Source organism: Mus caroli, chromosome 15 (genome assembly GCF_900094665.2).
Source record: "Mus caroli chromosome 15, CAROLI_EIJ_v1.1, whole genome shotgun sequence".
In the NCBI taxonomy this organism is placed as follows: domain Eukaryota; kingdom Metazoa; phylum Chordata; class Mammalia; order Rodentia; family Muridae; genus Mus; species Mus caroli.
Genome location: NC_034584.1, coordinates 34,499,922 through 34,522,240, shown reverse-complemented (window position 1 = coordinate 34,522,240; position 22,319 = coordinate 34,499,922). Strand labels below are relative to the sequence as shown.

At 43.2% G+C, this 22,319-nt stretch overlaps 1 protein-coding gene across 2 annotated transcripts in view; it reads left to right on the top strand.

The window, feature by feature from the left end:
- The window catches only part of Dpys (dihydropyrimidinase), a 71,184-nt gene extending 51,433 nt beyond the window's left edge, over window positions 1-19,751 (top strand). The window contains exons 8-10 of one of the 2 annotated variants that reach the window (XM_021184351.2): window positions 9,344-9,551; window positions 17,741-17,886; window positions 19,474-19,751. In XM_021184351.2, the coding sequence (XP_021040010.1) occupies window positions 9,344-9,551; window positions 17,741-17,857 (325 nt within the window). In that variant the 3' untranslated portion in view covers window positions 17,858-17,886; window positions 19,474-19,751. Of the gene's footprint in view, window positions 1-9,343; window positions 9,552-17,740; window positions 17,887-19,334 lie in introns of both variants that reach the window. The other variant, XM_021184350.2, reaches the window with a different exon arrangement.
- Window positions 19,752-22,319: the final 2,568 nt, after the last annotated feature.

Below are 22,319 nucleotides of genomic sequence, written 5' to 3'. Positions count from 1 at the left end.
AGAAGAAGAAGAAGAAGAAGAAGAAGAAAAGTGTTCTTTTGTTCTTAGTTACATGTTTGAAATGTCTACAGAAAATCTGTTAGACAGTTGGTTGTAAGTAGCATCATCAACTTAAAGCTGAGTGGTGGCTTTGAATAGTCACCACTGGACAAAGAAGTATATAAGCATAAGGTGGCACCTGCATATTGAATAACTATTTTGTCTCAGGTTGTTTTCAGTTAAGTGTGCACAGCCTGCAATGAGGTTTAAGCAAGCAACTTTTCACTGTTGAATGGCAGTCTTCTACCCAGAGTTCTATGTTTGACTCTTGTGAAGCTGTTTGCTCCAGATTAGAATTGCCTGCTGCCATTTTAAGTCATGGCAGCTGGAATCACCAAGACCTTCACTATATCTGGCCTGTGATGACTCCTTGTGAAAGGAGGAGTCACAGGAAGTTCTGTAAGACTCTCCCTAGATGGTTTAGTGAGTGGACGGGCTTGCTGCTAAGCCTGACCACCTGTTCTATTCCCAGGACCCATCTAGGCTATTTATAAGATGGTCATTGGAGTCTCTTCCCTGATTGAGATTCTCCAGACTCAATGGTCATGCTAAGAGTTTTGCCATCACATGCTTACTGGGAATGAGATAATGCTTTAAGTCTTACTTCAAACACTTTATTATTAATCTAAGGTGGACTTGGAACTCCATTGTTACTTAGTAGATGACCAACAGCTAACGTAACTTCACCAAAATTCTGCCCAAACGTTGCCTGAATGGAACAAAGAGATCATGTTTAGCACTTGGAGTTGAGTGAAAGAGGCCATAGTCTCTCTCCAGCCCAGTATTCAACTCTCTTTGCTACAGATACTCTGTGGATTTCCTTCAAGTCTTTAGCTTTCTGATTATCTGCATGGCTGTGGTTATCTTCATGGTTGTGATTATCTGCATGGCTGTGGTTATCTGCATAGTTGTGGTTCTGCATGGCTGTGGTTATTTGCATGACTTAGGTCATCTTCATGGCTGTGGATATCTGCATGGTTGTGGATATCTGCATGGTTCCACCTGTTCCACTCCCTTTGCTTACATTCCTCTGTCAGAAAGTATGCTCATTAACAACAACAACTTCTTCTTCTTCTTCTTCTTCTTCTTCTTCTTCTTCTTCTTCTTCTTCTTCTTCTTCTTCTTCTTCTTCTTCTTCTTCTTCTTCTNTTCTTCTTCTTCTTCTTCTTCTTCTTCTTCTTCTTCTTCCTCCTCCTCCTCCTCCTCCTCCTCCTCCTCCTCTCATCCCCTTCTTCTTGACTTTTTTTTGGGGGTTGTCTCCTATGGTAAGGATGAAGGAAAAATAGGTCATCTTCTTCCATCAAAATCAATAGTGAATTTTGAACCCCTCAGCTATTTCTTGCCCCCATCTTCTGTTTCCTTAGGATTCTGGCTCATGGAGTACTTTTAAGAAGGGCATTGCATGGCTTTATCCCAGCCACCTCCTGTGTAAGAAGACAACCCTTTCCCTCTCAGGCTGTGCCTGGGAAATATGTCAAGAGATGTCATCTATCAAAGGCGAAGCAGTCCCCCAGGAAAGCCACAAAATTATAAGGCCATTTCCACATGCCGCCCCAGGAAGCGATTTCTAACTCTTACTGACTGGCCAGGCCAGTAGACTAGCCTTTCAAAAACCCAATAATCATCCCTCATCTCTAAGCACTTACCTGTTCAGTATTCATAGGATGTGCCTCCTCGTAGCCTGCTAGCTTGCCTGGCTCACATTCAATTCCTATTTCTTCACAACATTAAATTATTTTTAGTTTCTCATTTTCTGAAAGCTAGTGATTAAAATATGCAATATTTATGTTAAGTAGCAATACAGAGATTTGCTAATAACTTACTTTCTTATAAATGAACACTCATACAAATACCTTCTAGATGTTCAGTGCTGTGAGGTACATGGGGTGAAGGACATTGAACCTACCCCAGATTTCTAGTGTCTAACACTATTTATGCCACTGTGATCTATACCACCAGCCGTGGCCTATATTTCAGTCCAAAGCAGAAGACTGCACAGGATTGGTTAATTCCATCAAGTCAATGTTAGGGCAGCATTTTTTTAGGAACCTGAGTTAAATGTTTTGTCATCAATGAATATCAGTTGGGCTCCAAGCTATTGTCCGATTTAGATTAATGATGTGGTTGAAGAGTTAGATTCCCATCTTCTTTTCTGTGGGAAGCTGATGTGGAAGTCTGAACAGAAGAAACAAGATTGATGCGGGCAGCCAGAGCAGCAAGAGCAGCTCTGCAAATGCTGACAGTGTACTTGAGGTAGTGCCAGCTAGCATTGGCAGAGACGTGCCTGCTCTGCTCTTCATTTACATAACTTGTCTCGTCCATGGAGCTGACAGAGAGGCAGTTGCAACACACGTCAAGAAAAGCAAAACTCTTGTGCTGTGACCACATTGAGAATGACCAGCCAATTCCAGCATAGGAAATTTTATGAGCATCTGAAGTCCTTTGGTATCACACAGAAAACAGACCAAGAAGTACCAGAAAGGATGAAAAGGAGTCACTTCTGATTTATTGTCTGGGGGTGAAGAATGTCCCCAGCAACCGTACAGTTTTGTGGTAGGAGCCCAGCTTCTGAAGCCAAAGACACAAGATCATATCCTATATGCTCATAACTCACATCCATACCTCTGCTTCTTGAATGTAGGCTATGTGCCATGGGTGAAGTATTAATCCATTTTAAGCCTCAGCCTCCTCCATAGCACAGGAATAATAATTGCACCTACTTCTTAGGCGATAGAAAAAAAAATTAACAATGAACTATTCCTGTTTCATGCTGAGTACACAAGGTGTCATAATGTAGAGAAATGAAGTATACTTTTAAAGATGCCACTAATAGCACTGAGATGATCGTATTGGCTTCCTTTCTGTATTTTGGTTCTCCTGGCAATCTCATAGGAATCCAATCATGCCATGAATAAAATGAAGGAGTTAGAAAGAATACAGTAGAATGCCTAATCAAGTTACTTTTCTGGGGTCAGGGAGACCCAGGGTGCTCTAAGGAATGACCCTTCCTCGAGGGTGTTTTCTTGGGATGCTCAGAAGTGGGGCTGATACCTGGCCTAGCTTTGCTTCAATGATCTCATCTGTAAAAGCAAGCGGCTGACTGGTTGATAGAAAGTTATTTGCAAAGGGACAAAATGGCTTTTCTGCAGCTGTAATGTGAGTGGCATCAAAGCAATTGACTGAGTCAGAAAGCAGCTTTGAGGCTGCTGCTTCCCGTGGACATCATCTGCCTTAGATAAGTATAAATCATAGTGGGGACTCAGTAGACAGGGGTGATGCCCCCTTCATAGTGAGACCTGTCTGTGACTCCCGTGATACAGGTTCAGGGTGAGTTGACAAAGGTCAGCTTTCCCCTGGTCAGTGGCCAAGATCTGCTAATGAGAAGACCAGCCCACTTGACTGCAGGGAAGGAAGGGTGTTAATCACTGAGCTGCTGGGACAGCTACTGGTCAGTAATGAGATGGATGGATGTGCACAAGATCCTCCGAATGTCCGTGAGGTTGGAAAAGTATCCGATAGCGAGTCTTGCAGTTCTATTCTGCTCACAAATGAATGAGTCTTGTTCCATATCTGTATCTGTCCCCTAGGCAGATTTGCTTGTAACTCTCTTCTCTACTCAAGCCATTTGAACTTTGCCTCATAAATATCCATGCATTTCCTCTCTCTCTCTCTTTTAAAAAAATTACTATGAATTAATTGTACATACAAATAGCATTTGGTATAAATTTTCCTACATTATCTATATGCCCTTGTTGGTCAAATTCAGCCTCATTGTCCGCCTGTCTGCACCATTGCAATCTCTAGTAATTTCTATTATATTTTCAGGTCAACATTTTGGTTGTTTAACTTCACATCTAAGAGATGATGTGAGCCATTTGTGGTGATCTCATTCCACTTAATTAACATAGTACATTCTACTTGTATCCATTTGGTAGTAAATAACAATATTTTGTTCTTCTTTGTGGCTGAATAATACTCCACTGTGCATATTTACCAGGTCTTATGGATCCCTTTCAGGTGTTAACAAGCACTAGAGCTGATTCTGTAACTTGGCTGTTGTGAATTGTGCTGTGATAAACAGCATGCATTAAATGAATTATTCCCCTAAGGACATGTCCTCCGTCAGTCTTTGACAGCAGATTATAGTAACCAACTATGCTTACTGATGTGAAGATATAGTTTATGAAGGCCAAAGGGAAGGCTGAGGCTCAGTGACTGTTTTGAAAGGAGAGAGTCCAGGGTATCACAAGAAAGTCTATAACAGGGTGAGGTCTGTTAGGGGAGGGGTTATATCTTCTAAATATTTCAATGTTTCCTGTTACTGGGAAAGAAGACATGCCCTCCCACCTCTTGGTTAGGGAACAGGAGGGTCGCATGGGGGAATTCCTCACCAGATTCTCTCCAGTGAGGAAAAGAGGTTTCTTAAAGGAATCTTGGAATTCTGTGGGAGAAGACTGCTCGGGGTGAGACAGCAGCAGCAGCCCAACCCCCAGCTCTGAGTCTGTGGGTGGCTTCCACCTGAGAGCAGAATAGGCTACAAAGACACACATGGCCTTTCCAGCTGTCTCCTGGTCTGCTGACCTTCACCATGACTTACCTTAGACTCGGTCCCTTGTAGTCAAAGCCTAGGTATGCATGTCATCGTCTTTGTCCTTATTAGGACACTGTCCACTTACCTGTAACACGGGACCAAACAGACTGACAGAGAAGATTCTAAGTCTGACTTGTCCTTCACAGCAAAGGCAGCCTCTTTTGAAAACCTAAAAGGCTGAGGGAAGTCAAATGAGGGATGTCACATGAGAGATGTCACATGACAGTGCAATAAAGACAAGATGCAGGGAGCTGCTTGGAGAAGGACAGGACTTCTTCCAGGTGCTGTGACACCAATCATGGATGAGGCCAGAAGACCATGCATGACACTCGTGTCTGTCCTGAGCTCCTTGGAGGGATAGCGTTCAGGTGACTCCAGACTTGACATTCAAGTAGAGCTTCAGGTCTATATTTCTGAGATGGCTGTAAAGGGAAGATTTTTGTCAAAATCCCAGAGACCACAGTAACTGCTTCCTTCCTCAAACTGCTTCTGTCAGGGTATTTTATCACAGCGACAGAAGAGTAATGAAGCCAGTAGGGATACCCACACAGGCTATTCTCCAGAGGTGAAAGTATTTCCTAACCCCTTCAGTGTCTCTAGGTATCTAACTATATGAGCTTAGGGCAAGCTTTTCAACAGCTTCTCATCAGAATGAAACTTAGCTTATACCTGTGGTGGATAATACTATTACTGCCAAGTACTGTGGGTATCAGTGAACCCATTTCATGTAAAGGATAAGATGCCACTGAGGACGATAGCTGTAACACCTTCACTTATTTATTACTCATTAACATGCACACTTACCGGAACAGTTAGGCACTCACCAGAACTCCTGGACTGTGTATCCACTTTCTATTTAATTCAACATTCTGTTTCCAGAACCGTCATGTCACCAAGGTTAGAAAATAAAGCTGACCTGAATAAACAGGAGAAATATCTTGCAATCCTTTTATTTGACCATTTCATATTTAAAAAGCACGTACTATGTGACAAGCATCAAACTACCTGGTCTGTGACTTAGACTGTACACCAGCAGGAAAAGAGCCAGATTCAAAAAGATTCTGGAGATCCTGGATTAGAGCTGGGTTCTGGTGAAGTTCTGACTCAGAACAGTGAGGCCCTGGTTTCCATTCCCAGAAATGTAGAGATAAAAATGAAACAAAATAAAACTCAGAGAACTGGAAGCTACAGGGGAAGAATGAGGCAGTTTTGCCAGAGCTTGGGGGTTGGATTCTAGGATCCACAATCCTTTTTGTCTTTCATTTGGAACAATTGTAGCTATTCATGGGATCTAGTGTGACAGTCAGTTGCATGTATGTACCATGTGATAATTAAAGCATGTCTTTGTGAGAACACAGGCAGACGGAGGGGGTAGAAGTGATGAGGCATTCTGGGTAAAGGGCTGGAAGAACAAAGATGCAGGCATGAGAACGCTCCAGAGAGCAGCAGAATTGCAGCTTTGACTGGAAGGGAAACGCTGGGTGCGGATGACACCCTGTCAGACACCTTCCTTGTGAAAGTGGAAGCAATTCTTTTAACTGCTGGTGATAATGCCTAGAATTTACATCATGTGTGAGTGTGACTGCATTTATATAGTGCCTGCTTTATAAGAAAGCATCTCCTGGATGTTATCTAATTTTCTCTTTCTCTTGCTAAGCTTGAGGGTGAGAAAAATCAAAGTAACGTCCTTTATTTGGTATGAAGCAGAGAAATCTGATTGGATGTTTTCCCGTGCCAACCGCCTCTTAAAATCTCAACTCAAGTCACAGAAACAGTGCACAAACAGGGTCCTCCGCATCCACTTCCCCAGCTGCCTTTCATATTGCCCACATGTGCACGTATTTCATTTCTAGTGGTGTTAATGGCCTGTTTTCTTTCTGTCTAATATAAGATGCTTTTGCTTCTCTGTAATATTCTTACTTCTCATCTTGCACAATGCTACATATTCTATTGAAGAATCACTGGGAACTCGCTTGCTTCAGCTTCTCAGTAGTATAGACAGACTGTAGTGGCGGTCACCGTGCATAGAACACACTCCCCTGTTAGCGTGCTTTCCTTGGTTTCAGAGACTTTTGTTTCTCTCCCATTCCTTCACTTCACAACGCCATTTCAGTATGGATTTAAATTTTTTTGAGATCATAATTTGACCACATCTCTCCCCTCTAAATCCTTCCACAAACATCTCCCCCACTCTCCCTTAAATCCATGGCCTCTTTTCTTTTTAAATTAATTTATTATATCATCAGCATTAATTTTTCCTTGTTACTGAAAGTAGACTTTTTTATCAATATACCCTGATCATGATTTCCCTTCCCTCTACTTCTCCCCGTTCCTCCCCACATTTCCTCCCACCTGAGACCACCCCCTTTCTGTCTCTCATTAGAAAAGAAACCGGCTTCTAAGGGACTATTCTATACTATGATAAAACAAAAACAAACATGTCGGAATAGGACAAAATAAACGAACAGAAGGGGAAAGCCAAGAAAAGGCACAAGGAATAAACACAGATGTAAAGACTGGCTAGTTCCCACATTCAGAAATCCCATAAAGCCACTAAACTGAAGGGCTGGGTACACAGACAAAGAACCTGCAGGGTAAAAAGAGAGAAGAAACATATATAAATAAAGTAAAAAAGATAAAATTTGAAAGGAAAAAAACCCCAGACATGACTTTGTAAGATGAAAAACACCTCCAAAGATGCCTGTGGGTTAACTGGTGGCCATCTATGGCTGGGCACATGGCCACCATTGAGAGTAGTTTGTCTCCTCACTGAGAGTCCCTTAGAGAAAACCAAACTTTCATTTGCAAGAGGTTGTCAGTAGAGATGGCTTCTGGCTTAGAGATGGGGTGTCCGTGTCTTTCAGATCATCAGCGAGTATTTTTAACCATTTTGCCTAAAACCACCTCACCAAAGCATCAGCTCAAAAACTTTTTTATTGCTGAACTTTACTTAGTTTGCAATGTAAACCTAACAGAGTTCAGTATTGACAGAAATGCCCACCTTAAACATCTTTGAAGACACCAAGTGAATCAGATCCCAACTTGTAACATTGTAGGATGATTTTAGACTCAATGAAGACAGGCCTAGAAGAAAAAGCTCACAGGAAAAGAATATGCACTTGGTCCTAAAACCTCCATCAATTATAAGCCTTTGATCTGCCCCATCGAAAGACAAGGCTTGTCTGCTTCCCTTGTGATCTTTATAAAAAGCCGTTTGTCCTTTGAGTCCCCCAGTGAAATGGGTTCTTAGATGATGCATTTACAGCTTGCCTTCATCGCCTCTGTTCTTGAGAACGATTTGCTGCTTAAATTGCTTTAAAAAAAAAAAGGCTTGGTTTTAAGCTTGATTTTGCTAGATTCTATCAACTGGGAAAAGCTTGGGACTTTTTTTTTCTTCTAGCCATCATTCCTAGGCTTCAAGAAGCCTTGATCTGACAGGTGCACCAGAAGCAGGGGCCATCAGGAGTCCTAGAGCACTAGACAGCTCCAGTCTAAGAACATTCATGCAGCACGCTACAGTGAGAACACAGAATGGTAGCCATGAGCTGTGAGAGGGTGGCACCCAGTCTGCGGGAATGAATATTTGACACACTGTGAGGGCCACAGATGATTTGACACACTGTGAAGGTCACAGATGTCATTTTAACCTGAAAGTCTGGCCTTCCTCTATGTTGACCCCTTGTTGGCTTTTTCTTTCTTTTTAATCTTTTCTCACCAACACACATTTCATCGTAACTCAGTCTGTAGCCAATGTCTTCATTTTCCTATTTAGTAACTAGACACTTGAGCCAGCCCTCTCCTCCTTCTCAGTGTGTGAAGTTCTGGCTATATTTGTATTTCTTCTTCCTCAGCAGGGATTTTTCCCACATTCCCTTACCTATAAGAGCGTTTGTCGTAGCTTGCAAAGACCATACAACCCAACTGGTTCCCTGCTGGGAACCAGTAGAGAAGCTTTCACATCGTATATGTAAAGTATTCTTTGCAAAGAAACCTCTGTGAGGTAACGTATCAGCTAACTGGCCATTTAGTCCCTCCATACTGTTTACATCAAAATAACAAATTGCCCAGGGCAAATACATAGTTCTATCTTTCGATGTCAAAAGTAAAATTAAACTAAGCCGGTGGGGTTGATAATGAATGTGCAAACACGTGATACAAAATGCTAAGTGTTATTTTAACGTATCTATTCCCACTGTTCTTAAATTTCTCATTTGTCATTGACCAGGGGAAATCTTTCGTAACCTATTTCTTTTCTTGATAACTACCAAATTCAATTTAATAACTGTCAAGTAGTAGTTTCCCCGGAAGGCAGGAGTGAGAATGGATTTGGGACGGGTTATTGAGAGAGCTTCAGCTGCATCTGTCAAAGTCAATGTTCTGTAGAACTGAGCCAGCGGGCTCATCTGTGCTTCGAATGTCTTTAACTAAAAGGTAGGGATAGGGAGGGTGCTCTTTGAAATGCTTTTTAAAAATCAATATGGCAGACATTGCCCTACCTCAGTCTATCTGTCACTGTAAGGAGTGGTCTCTTGGGTTTTCCTCTTCAAGAATATGATAACTTTGCAGTAAAATGGCAGTGGTCTGTTCAGTTCTGGAAGCCTCCTGGTATGGAGTCCTGGACTTGGAGTTCAAGTTTTCTTCCAAGTCAGCTCTCTTGTAATGTTCTGTATTCACCAGTGATAACCTGGGAGTGTTCTGGTTTTACAAACACAGGAGGATCTCAGCCAAAACTCATCATCAGGCCGTTAACTTCAACATCTTCGAGGGCATGGTTTGTCATGGGGTGCCCCTGGTGACTATTTCAAGAGGCAGAGTGGTGTATGAAGCAGGTGTTTTCAACGTCACAGCAGGACATGGGAAGTTTATTCCCCGCCAACCCTTCGCTGAATACATTTACAAACGAATCAAGCAGCGAGACCAGGTGAGTGGCCACACAGTGACCAGTGCTGTCTACACGCCTTGGGTGTCAGGTTCGTCATTTATTGTTCACGGTGGTGGCACCATGTCAGAGTGCATTTAACATGCTCCTGGAGAGTCAAGATTGACCAGAAGAGGACAGGCACACCCCAGCTTTCAGTGAAAGAGTGAACCCCCTAGTTGGAGGTTTGTAGATGTGTCTCTTATAGTTTTCTTGACTTTCTTTTTCAGGGTAGGGCCTTGAGCAACCTATTCATCATTAGGTATGGGTCTTCCAAGAACCAGGCATCCAGATGGATCGAGTGGGGTTTGTCGGAGACACCTGTGAGAGACAGTTAAAGGAGCTGGGGAAACACTGAGTGGCAAAAATGCAATTTAAGAATGACCTGAGAGACGGGAGAAACACGTTTTAGAAGGCTAGCTATACAGGGAACATCAAGTTGGGTTCTGTTTAGGGAGAATCTTTAGGCCACCTCTGGGTCTGGTCGGTTAGATCCTAATGGTGGCAGTCATTGGCTGCAAGCTGCCATGGAGGACGTGGCCTACCTGACCTCACACTTTTGTGGGTCTTAGTGCCACAGCTGTGCAGTGAGAAATGTGTTCCCTTTAGTTAAGAATCTGCAAGGAGATTTCTGAGGGTAACCAGGAGTGGGTGCAGTTTGGAAAGGAGAGACCTGAATGTGCACTCTCCCTTGCCTCCCCACGTCCTGGCAGTGTGCCCGGAGCAAGGTCCCTGTCATCCTTAGGTCTGCTTTCCACCTGAAAGTTAAACATCTTAACCCTCAAATAAGAGTTTGAAATGTCAGAATTAATAAATGCCAGTCCCATCTCTTTGTTTTCCCTTTGCTTTGATAACGGATTCTGTTACAAAGGCTAAGAATCTTTGTAACCATCCAGTGATTATATAAAAACAGTATTTGTTTTTAATTTATCTTGTGTTTTTCATGTTTAGTTTATACAGTTTTAAACTGTTTTTAAACTTCACTAAATGGACTAAAATACTGTTTAAATTTTTTTTAGATGGAAAAATCTAGAACTCTGCATTGAGGGTGTTGGTTTGCACTAACAAAGTCGCCCAGAGCTACAGTGGCTGACCTCACAGAGCATGCCCTTCTGTTCCCCACCCAGCAGGCCTCGCTCATGTTCATCCCCCAACCCCCACCCCACCTCGACAAAGAGCCCTTGTAACACACAGTTTCCATCAGGAACCTCCCCCCTTTCCACTTTTCAAATATGTACTCCCCTCCCGCAAAGTTTCTCTAGCTGTTTTCCAATTCATTTTGTTTAACTTTAAAAAAAAGATTCATTGATTGATTTTATGTATGTGAGTACCCTGTCACTCTCTTCAGACACACCAGAAGAGGGCATTGCATCTGACATTACAGATGGTTGTGAGTCACCATGTTGCAGGGAATTGAACTCAGGACCTCTGGAAGAGCAGTCAGTGCTCTTAACCACTGAGCCATCCCTCCAGCCCTCATTTTGCTTAATTCTTATGTCCTCTTTGATTGCTGTTTGATGGCTTGTTAGTTTGTTTGATTTAGGGATACCCAGAGTCCTTTACACAAAATACCTCCATTTTTAAAAGTAATTTCCTAAGGTTTTGTTTAGGTAAACCAGTGCTCTTAAATACTTTAAATTCCTCCCAAATACCACAAAATTATTTTTATCTTCCCCCATCCCCCACCTTTTTTTCATTCTGGGTACCACCTAGAGTGAGCTTAGGCCTGTGTCGGGCTGAGCCACACCCTGACCCTACAGTTCTCAGTCAACACAGCCAGTGCTTAAGATAGTGTTGAGTTTGCTGTGGGGTTAATTTAGAAATGTTGACATTGGAAGGTAACAAGTGGTAACTGTGAGGACCCTGGGGATTTTCTGCTGGTTTGTGTGCTAAGAAGAAGCAGTACTAACATTTAATGAGAGCTTATTCCTGAAGGCTGACTGTGGCAGCACAGGGAGGTGAATGAATATTTAAGGAACAGGAATTGGAGAGAAGCCATTAAGGCATTAAGAGCATTTGCTGATCTAGAGGACCCAAGCACTGTTCCCAGCAGTTCCATAAGATGGCTGACTGTCCCCTGTGCCTGCCTTCATCTCTGAGGGATCTGATGCGACCTCCTAGCTTCCATGAGTCCCTTCACCCATGTGACCAATAAAAAATTAAAATAAAGAGCTGGCTCAGCAGTTAAGAGCAGGCACTGCTGTTCTAGAGGCCATGGCTCAGCACCTATAGAGCTCATAACTGTCCGCAGTTCCAGTTGCAAGGGATCTAATACACTCTACTGCCTTACCTGGGCCACAGGCATGCACAGAGCACACGGACATACATGTAGGCAAAATACTTATACTCATAAAATAATTTTTTAAAAATTTAAGTACAAAATAAAAGACACGAATCTAAAGGGAAGGGGAGCATTTTTTAAAAAATTATTATTATTTTGGAATATAGGCAGCTAATCTTTCCCATAAGTTTTTCAATAAAAAAGAAAACATTAAAAGTACTTAAAGCCGGGCGAGGTGGCACACACCTTTAATCCCAGCACTTGGGAGGCAGAGGCAGGCAGATCTGAGTTCGAGGCCAGCCTGGTCTACAGAGTGAGTTCCAGGACAGCCAGAGCTACACAGAGAAACCCTGTCTCGTAAAACCGAAAAAAAAAAGTACTTAAATTTTTCATAAAAAGCCATTCAAGGAAGAGCTTTAACAGCAAGGAAGGAGAAACGAAATAAAAGGAAAGACCAAAGTAGTAGAAACTTGGATATTCCAAGTTTCCTGAAAAAGAAGTTACATATTATTATTTCTTTACCAAACACAAAAAGCTCTTTAATTTCAAATGCATTATATCCCTGGCTTTTTTTCTGTATTTAGAGTATAATAATTTTCATCAAAAATTGAAAATATGCTCCTTCCTTGAGCCAGCCTCTCTCTCTCTCTCTCTCTCTCTCTCTCTCCCTCCTTCCCTCTCCTTTTGGTATTAGGCAACTGCTCTTTTCTGGAGCATAAGGTCACATTGCACTTTAGAGAGAAATCAGAATAGCTTCCTGGAGAAATATATGGTTTCAGGATACTGCTGCCAAAGCTTTTAAACTCCTTGAATCTTTGCAGTGATAAGCCCAATTTTCCTTCTAGATAAGAGAAAATTGAGCAGATGACTGACTGGGTCCTTGAAATGGGTATTTTCCATTTTCAACATCATAGTTTGTCAATGCCTCTCTCAAGGTGGTAGTGTGAGAAACTCATTTAACTCATGTCACCACCTGCCATAGAGTGCTGATTTGCTGGATTCATGGCTAATAAGTGGCAAAGGTGGAGCATCTGCTGGAGCTGCCTCTGGCCTGAAAGAGACACTTGGTGCGTCTCTGTCCAGTCCTCAGTCACTGATGTCAGTTTGGTGGCCAGGAAGCAGATGTGAGGGTACACTTGCATTCCAGAAATGGGCACCACTACCACCGGAATGCTAAAGACGGAAAGGAAAGAAAGAGGGGGGCTTGCTGTTAATATTCACCAGACCACTAACGCATGAAAGGTACTTTCTCTGAGATCTGAGATCCTCCAAAGTCCAAAACCTTTTTAAGAGTTGACTTGAAACACCAGGGAACTTCAAAAGTCCAATTTTATAGCTAGGAATGCCCAGTCAAAACACCTAAAAATATAAAAGATGTCTTGTCTCTAGTATTTCGAGGAACACTCAACCTGTGTTCTTTCTTTGCTTTACCTAACCACTCAACATCGTTCTGCTAGTAATATTTATTGACCATGACTTAGGTGTCATAGTTTAATTCTCACAACCCTGGAGATAAATGGTAGTAGTCCTATTTTATAGGTTAAGAAATAGAAACTCACTATAAAGCACGTTAATCACAAAGTTTTAGCCTTACTCAATGTGTAGCCCCGCCTCCTATCTCTCAATGGGTTCGCAGTCTTCCCTCTGCAGCAGGGAGGGGCTCACTTTCCCTCCTGCTAACAAACTTAAGAGGAAGCCAGCCCCAAAGTAAGATAGTTGGATGTCGTTGCACTGCCCTTGGGCAATAGTTCACCGCATATTTTAAGAATTTTAAAGTACATATGTTTTTATTGTTGAACCTCTTCTGTTGAACCCAGGGGCTGCCCACATTGTAGTGACTCATGGGAAAACACTGGGTGGCTCAGCTTAATATGGCCAAAAGCCCACCTCACCCCCAAAATTCACTAGGGGTGGGCTGAATTTCTTTATCAAGGAGCTGTCATCCTTCTTTCCATGGGTGACATGGTATCAGTCATTCCATTGAGGTTGAAGGGGTCTTTTCCATTGTTCTTGATGTCTTCAGAAAATCTGCTATCCCTTCATTTCTCTCTCAGATAATAGTCACATTTTTTATCAATTTACATGTTCCTCTTCGCCTGATCAACTAACCAAAAAGCATTTCTGTAATTATGTAGACATAATGATGATTGCAATTAATGTTTATTCATGGCGCTGCATATAATTCTCATTTTTGTCTTTCTATTAACACAGCACAATGACAATCATAATTAAATATGATGAACTCAAATTGAACTCTCATCTGCTAAAATAATCCACCCATATTCCATTAAGTGAGGGGCTAATTTTGCTTTCCATGGCACTTAGGGCGCCCTTTCACGTGCATTTACCTTCAAATCATCTTGTTGAATCACGGTACTCCTGAGATGGAAACTACCGGAGCTGAAGTGTGATTATCAAATCTCAGCGAGATGCCATGACCTGTACCAGATGTGTCCCCAGTGTCTTGAGATGCAACTTGAGAGAGCTGTTGAATAATTTTATATAATGTTGCTCTCAAAAGAATGATAAACAGTTCCCAGAGGTCTAATATCCAAGCACCCTCCTTCATTCCACAAACACTGTTGGTCATCAGGAAGATTCAAGGTACTAGGATACAGGACCCAGGAAGGCAGCAGTCATTGATCCCAAAGGCTCACATCCTGCCTCTTTTTACTCCAGCTCCTAGTGTGCAAGTCCTCCTTTGTGCCCACTTTTACACATCTCTTTGCTATGCTTTTCTAGCTATTTGGACCGGGAATGGGAGAGATGAAGCCTGGAGATCAAGTTAAGAATCATCAAATAAAGATTTATATTCCCCAGTCCAAGCTCACCAAGGCAACTGTTGGATGGCGATAAAAGGGGGGTCTTACTGATACTCAGGGAGCCCAACCTTCAGAGATCAAGTAAAAGCAAAACCACCCGGGGAGCTGGAGAAAGCTGGTCTGTGAGGCAGAGCAAGTGAGAGCAGAAGTCCCTAAGCAGGAGTTTGAATTCACTTATTATGTTCCACCAAATCACCTTAGCCTTCATTCAGGCCCATGTGCTTTATGCCTCAGCAAAACTCTGCTGGGATTAAGTATCCATTCAGCAGGAGACATTGGGATGAAGTCTGTGAACCAATACTGTAATCTCTGATCATCGATGCCTGGTCCCAAGGAATCTGGGCTCTGTATTATGCTGGTATTTCATATTTCACATGGATATTTGCCATTGTGACTAGAGGAGAGGATCAAGACTCAATTTTCTAAAAATGCTAAGTTCTATTTACTTAGAAAACAAAGGTTTACCTGGAAGTGCTGCAGAGTGAGTGCCATTTGGTCACAGTGAATATCCCTTGAGGCTCCGAGAAGCACATAGAGCAAGATGTCAGGAGGAACATCTACCAAGAGTAATGTACCAGATAAGGGATGCAGATGATTTGGGTCTAGCTAGAACAGAGCTTACTACCTCTAAGGAAAGGGAAATATCAAAAGGTTAACATTTCTGGGAAGCAGGAGGCTAGACCTTCTTTGTCATGAATTCCTGCTCACTTATCTGATTGCGTGAAAGGTTGTGCAGTGTAGGGTGGCAAGGCACTTGAGAGGCGTTGATTTATTTCTAAGACGGCAGTGGTAAGAGCAGCCTCCATCTCTTTATCATTCTGGTAGAAAACCAGGCTTTCCTACCTGAAGTGTCTGAGGTGGATAAGCAGTAGAACCTCAGTCTGGACCTGGCTGGCAGGACTGAGACATAGATGGTGTGAGCAAAGTGGGGACTACCAGGCTACATGCTGTCCAGAGGCCTGACCGGGACAGTGACTGGACAGTTGGAAAGCAATTATTAGATACCAGGTGACCTGAGACCTGGACATTGAATGCAGTTAATTAACAAGAAAGGGCAGTCCTGCAAGTAACATGTGGTGATGGGTACGACAAAGGAGCTTGGGGAAAAATGGAGTCAGTCTGGACCAGAACATCTCACACAAGAAGAAAAACACCCTGACTCCCTGCTCCAAAGATCATTTTCCTCATGTTGGCATATTGCCTATATTTATCATTAGGAAACAACAGAGTAATCTACCAAGCCCCAGTCTTCTGGGAGAGACAGTAAAGGCAAAGGCAACTGCAGAACACACTCGTGTGTCTATCCAAGAGTCCCCATGGGAGAGACAGTTTCAGGTCTTGTGTTTACTTGAGCTGAGCTATAAAAGACAAATGAAAGGGAAAGAAAAGGTCAAGCATGCTAGTCTGTGCACAAGCCTGAACTGTGATTTCTGGTGTAGGTCCTGAGTCTGCAGCTAGGATCCATGGAAGGGATGCTAGAGCAGCTGACCAGTCTGTAGAAGAGCAGTTCTCAACCTGTGGGTCACAACCCCTTTGGAGAGACCAGCTAAGACTCTCTGAAACCACAGATGCTTACGTTATGATTCATAGCAGCTGCAAAATTACAGTTATGAAGTAGCAATGAAAATAATTTTATGGTTGGGGGGGGTCACCAATACATGAGGAGCTGTATTAAAGGGTTGCAGCATTAGGAAGGTTGAGAATCACTGCTCTAAAACAAGCCCACCAAGAACGAGGAGGACCCAGCACACTTGGTAAAATGGTCTGTTCCAAAGATGCTCAGGACACATAGGAAGGCAACAAGGGAACATAGCAAAGTAGCTAAGGTCCAGGAACTGCTGTAGAAAGAGGAAGGTGGAGCAGGATCTGGGAAGTGCCAGGTCACACACAAATGCATGACCAAATGTCTGCCCGCTGTGTTAGTTCCCCCAGAGCAGTCGCTAAAATACACCATGGGGTTAGCCAAGAGGAACAGAGAGAAAGGCAAGACCCACAAGAGAGGGTGAAAAGAAGGTGCGAGGAAATCTTGGTTTGCTTGCAGGGCCTGGGTTATGGAAGCTTACGATGTCAGTTATCTTTCCCATTTCAGAAGTGTCCTGCTTTGGATGATAACTGCATAGGGATCAGCCTACTGTGGCAGCTAGAGCCTCAAGAGGGAGAAGCAGAGGGGTAAAAACCTGAGATGAAGGATGTAGTCAGAGACCACGGGGTTACGCAAGTTTAAAGTTTCAGATGTGACATCTCCAAGTGACCAGAGCATCACTTGAGTGACACATATGGGAAATTGACACTGCCTGGCTGTCTGGAGATGATGATAGAACCAGAATGAAGGAAAACCATGATAGGAATCAAGTAAAGTCTCTGATGGACCTAGGACAGATGTAGGGCAGAGGCAGAGGCAGGGGCACTGCTACTCCAAATGTACTTCAAGAATAGGAGAGAGAGCTATGGGGAATGGTATGGGATTTACAGTGTGAGGCCAGGTGGAACAATTCCTGGCTTTCTTTCTTTTTCCTGGGAATTTTTTGCTTGTATATATTGGTGTTTGAGTGAGTGTAGACACATGTATGTACACATGTATGTACATACATGTATCCCTGTGTGCACATGCCATTCATGTTGAGGCCCAAGGTTGACCTTGTGTGCCTTCCTCTGTTACTCTTCCATTTTTATTTAATGAGGGAAGGTCTCTCAGCTGAACGCAGAACTCACTAATCAGCTAATCTAGCTAGCCAGCTTGTCCTGGAGAGCCCTTGTCTCTGCCTCCCGAGGGCTGGAATTACAAGCAGCTTCCCTACCTGCCTAACTTTTACCTGGGTTCTTAGAATACAACTCTAATCCCCAAGCTTGAGTGACAGGCACTTTATCCACTGAGCCATCTCCCCAGCCCTCTGGTCTTTCTGTGATGCAGATATCACCAACTAAGAGGAAACCCAGAGGGAGACTAGAGAGTAGGAGGAAAGGATGCGTGTGATCACTCACAGAGTTACTGCTCTCAGGACTCACACTAACTTGGCTATTCAAGAAGGTAACACAGAATTCAGGAAGTGAGTCGAGCACAGGAGAGAAACAGAATGCATTCTTTTCAGACCTGTGCACCTGTGCCAGTGAAGCGCGCCCCCTACAAGGGAGAAGTCATCACACTGAAACCCAGAGAGACAAAAGAAGATGACACGGCTGGAACCAGGATGCAGGTCCACTCCTGATCTGGATGCTGGGGTTAAGCAAGTGCAAGGTAAGTGTTCTGGAGCAAGGGAGTGAGTACCAGCCTATGACCAGCACATAAAATCAGTATCTCTCTTCCCACACTTTTGAAGAGTCCAGAGCTTCAAAGTAGAAGGAACTCTGATAAAGGCCTTGAGAGTCAGAACGTTAGATACACCTTGATTAGATGAAACAGGCCTTGAGCTAAAGATTCATTCGGTAGAATGTTCGAGAATATTTCAAAAGAGCCCAAGAGAATCTTCTATGAGCGCAAAGCAGAGAACCCTGCCTGCAGTACTAAAAGCATGTCCCGTGGTCAATATTTGAAAACCAACTAAAACTTTATGAAAAAAAAAAGACGAATCTTTGTATTGTACATGCAGCTGTGTTCTATGACTTAGAATGCATGGACAAATGAATACAAATGAGGAAATAAAGGGAAGTTACACAATTTTGGGAAAGTTTTTCTAGAAGTATTTGGCAGTGTTGACACGTAGTTTCTAGAGGAGTGTAGATCTCAGTGTGGGAAGACTTGGAAACACTGTCCAGTCTTGTGATGCCGTTGGGCATTCAGAGCTTTCTGTTTTGAAACTCCCACTATTTCCCTCTATTTTTCTGTTTCTTTCCCTCCATTGCTTTCTGTTCCTCCTCTGCCGAATCAGTATTAAAGGACAGTGCTACAGTTTTAGTGTCTCTATGAGGTCACTTCTATTGACTCAGTAAAATGCACATTTTCACCATTTGATGGTGAAAATTATATACTTGTGATGTATATTTATTTATATGCGTCAACATGTAACAATCTGGGGGAGACGTACACCAGCATGCATGTCCAGTTTACAAGCTGTGGGTCACAGGTTGTTAGTACAGCCTAACACAAAGTCAGTTGTTTCCTTGGGAACTTGATTGTCCATTTCTCAAGTGTAAACTTTAGAGAGGACAAATGTCATAGGGCGATGTCAAAGGGTCAGATGTTGCTGTTAGAAGTTGACCGGGTGGGTGGGGAGTATAGTGTGTGTCAGTTGGAGCACTGTTGGACACAGGTCTGGTTTTCTACATACCCTGCCAGTGCACACATTCCCATTTGACGACCTGTACATCCCTGCTTGAGCCTTGTGACTGTGGGGATTTGGATAATGAGCACCGAGACATTACAGACCTGGCTCCCACGTGCAGAGTGCTCTCTCTTTGTTGAATATTGTCATTTTTTTCCTACCACCAGCCTCAAGCTTCAGATTGTCTGTCATTTCCACATTTCAGGAATTATTTGTGTGGTTCACAAAGATTATACTTAAAATTCTGGAGATTAGCAAGAGAAAGGCTTTGGGGTTGGATGTGATCGTGTGCTGTGCTAGCTGAGCTTTTGTACGAGCCGGCTTAGTGTTTACTTTGATTAGAACGTTCCTTGGCACTAGCTTGAATCCAGTGTCTCTTTGTGAGAGAGAATGTTATACTGAGTGCCTTTTATTCTCTTCAAAGGCAAAGGCAGAGCAAAGGCTCTGAGGCGCCTCTTCCCGCCATGCCCCGCCAACCCCTGGAGAAACACCTGCTATTTCAACTCCCCAAGATCCTTTAGGAAAATCATTTCTCTAGGCCTCTTTGATTTTTCTCTCAAAAGCAGTAGCTGTCTGCCTCACTGTGCCTTTGTTGCTGTGGAAGACTGAAGATATAAATGAGCATTACTGGGACAGGACGTCTGCGTGAAGACTCACTGGAGATTCCTTTCAAATGCCATCTTGCTGTACACTAGATTTCTTTCTTTGGATCTTTAAAGATTTCTTTCCAGTGTTAAAGGTTTTGTTTATTTGTTTTGTTTTAATGTCTATATTTGTTTGAAAAATCACTGTGATTTTACATTTCACCACAATTAATAAACATTGGGAGCTTCATTCTGTATTCTAGTGTCTGAGTTCCATTTGTGTCCCTCTACCTAGTAGGTGGGACTAGGACCCTGGATTGGTCATGACGAGAGAACATGATTTCTTGTGTATCAGTGTCACCTGTAAGTCAAGTCCCATGATGGGTCTAAAGAAATCAGATCCAGTACTCCACCATTAAGTGAGTCCGAAGCAAAATATCCAATCATATGGATAGATTCAGGAGTTGAGGGGATTCAATGGAACTGGCATCGCATGAGGATGTCATGTTGATCTGTTCCTCCCAAGTCCTTTCTTTTTTTTTTTTTTTTTTTTTTTTTTAATATTTCCCTTTCTTTCCCAATCTCCCCCGGGTTTTTTTTTTTTTTTTTTTTTTTTTAAAAATATTTTTATTACATATTTTCCTCAATTACATTTCCAATACTATCCCAAAAGTCCCCCATAGCGCCCCCCACTTCCCTACCCACCCATTCCCATTCTTTTGGCCCTGGCATTCCCCTATATTGGGGCATATAAAGTTTGCAAGTCCAATGGGCCTCTCTTTCCATTGATGGCCGACTAGGCCATCTTTCGATACATATGCAGCTAGAGACAAGAGCTCCAGGGTTCTGGTTAGTACATCATGTTGTTCCAACAATAGGGTTGCAGATCCCTTTAGCTGCTTGGGTACTTTCTCTAGCTTCTCCATTGGGAGCCCTGTGATACATCCAATAGCTGACTGTGAACATCCACTCCTGTGTTTGCTAGGCCCCGGCATCGTCTCACAAGAGACAGCTATATTTGGGTCCTTTCAGCAAAATCTTGCTAGTGTATGCAATGGTGTCAGCGTTTAGAAGCTGATTATGGGACGGATCCCTGGATACAGCAGTTTCTAAATGGTCCATCCTTTCATCACAGCTACGAACTTTGTCTCTGTAACTCCTTCCCTGGGTGTTTTGTTCCCAATTCTAAGAAGGTGCACAGTGTCCACACTTTGGTCTTCATTCTTCTTGAGTTTCATGCGTTTATCAAATTGTATCTTATATCTTGGGTATCCTAAGTTTTGGGCTAATATCCACTTATCAATGAATACATATTGTGTGAGTTCTTTTGTGATTGTGTTACTTCACTCAAGATGATGCCCTCCAGGTCCATCCATTTGGCTAGGAATTTCATAAATTCATTCTTTTTAATAGCTGAGTAGTACTCCATTGTGTAAATGTACCATAATTTCTGTATCCATTCCTCTGTTGAGGGACATCTGGGTTCTTTCCAGCTTCTGGCTATTATAAATAGGGCTGCTATGAACCTGCTTGTGGACGTTGTACATCGTGGTGCGCACTAGGCTCCGCACCACGATGTACAACGTCCACAAGCAGGTCATTCACCGATGGTTGTGAGCCACCACATGGTTGCTGGGAATTGAACTCAGGACCTCTGGAAGAGCAGTTGAAAGACCCACAACGTGAGGACTCCCCCACGTTCTGACTCAGGAGAGGCAACACCCCAAAATCACCAACAAGAAACGGTCTTGCTGCAAACTGCAAGAGGAATTTTATGCAAGAGCGCTCTTGGGCCCACGGTCATACACCACCACCACGCAGGGGTAGAGGACTGTGGCGCCCCGAGTAGCTGGATAAGGGGGTATTTAAAGGAAGAAACCACAACTCAAGGAGGTGGGGAGGGCATTGTTGGAAAATACCAAAAATACCAGTTAAGAGTCACAAGGAAGTACAAAGTCACAAGTGTCAGGCTATCTCTCAAGACAGTTTCTAAGAGCCCCTAACAATCTAAGAGCCCCTAAAGATAGCACATTTGCATTGCAGGTTCCGGTAATGGTCAGGGTGACTTTCTTTGAATGAACACTCTTTGAACCCAGGAAGTGGGTGGGTGGAGGAAGGAATGTCGCTATCTGTTTTATGACCAGCACACCTCGGAGCACTGAGCTACAAAGGCCACATTCCCAAGCCTGGGCCTAAAGGCCTAAAATTTTGTTTTTACATTTTACTTCTTCACAGTCAGTGCTCTTAACTGCTGAGCCATCTCTCCAGCCCCTTATCCATACACTTTGTTTGACAAAGGCAGCTCTACATTAGAACACAGACTCCTTTACCAGCAAGTAAGTAAGCTGCTTTCTTACCCAGAAGTCAATCCTCACACATCATTTACTGTTCACTGGAACTGTCACTGTCTCCTGGACGCTTTCCTAGGTAGGATGGTCCTTCTTTTATGCAGCTCCATGGAAGGACCCAGCATCCAGTCCATAAGATGCCTTAACTCCTGCAGCGTACCGTTATCCTTCGTATCTGTGGATGCTACATGGCATTTACTTCACATTAGGAGATAAAAGTGATCAAGAGGTGGGTTCAAGTGTAAGGGAGGGTGAGCATGGGTAGATAACATGATGTCATCCTAGGTCAGTAGGGTCAGCATCCCTAGACTTCAGAATCACACTGCTGAAGCCAATTCCCCCAAGCACACTCACTGAGGGACTGAGATAGAGGATAGCTTCACTTCTCTCCCTCCTCCCTCCTCCCTCCAGAAGCTGAAAGGTCATTCAGGAGGGGCTTGTCTAGCTCACTGGCCCTCCCTCACACCCAGCACAGTG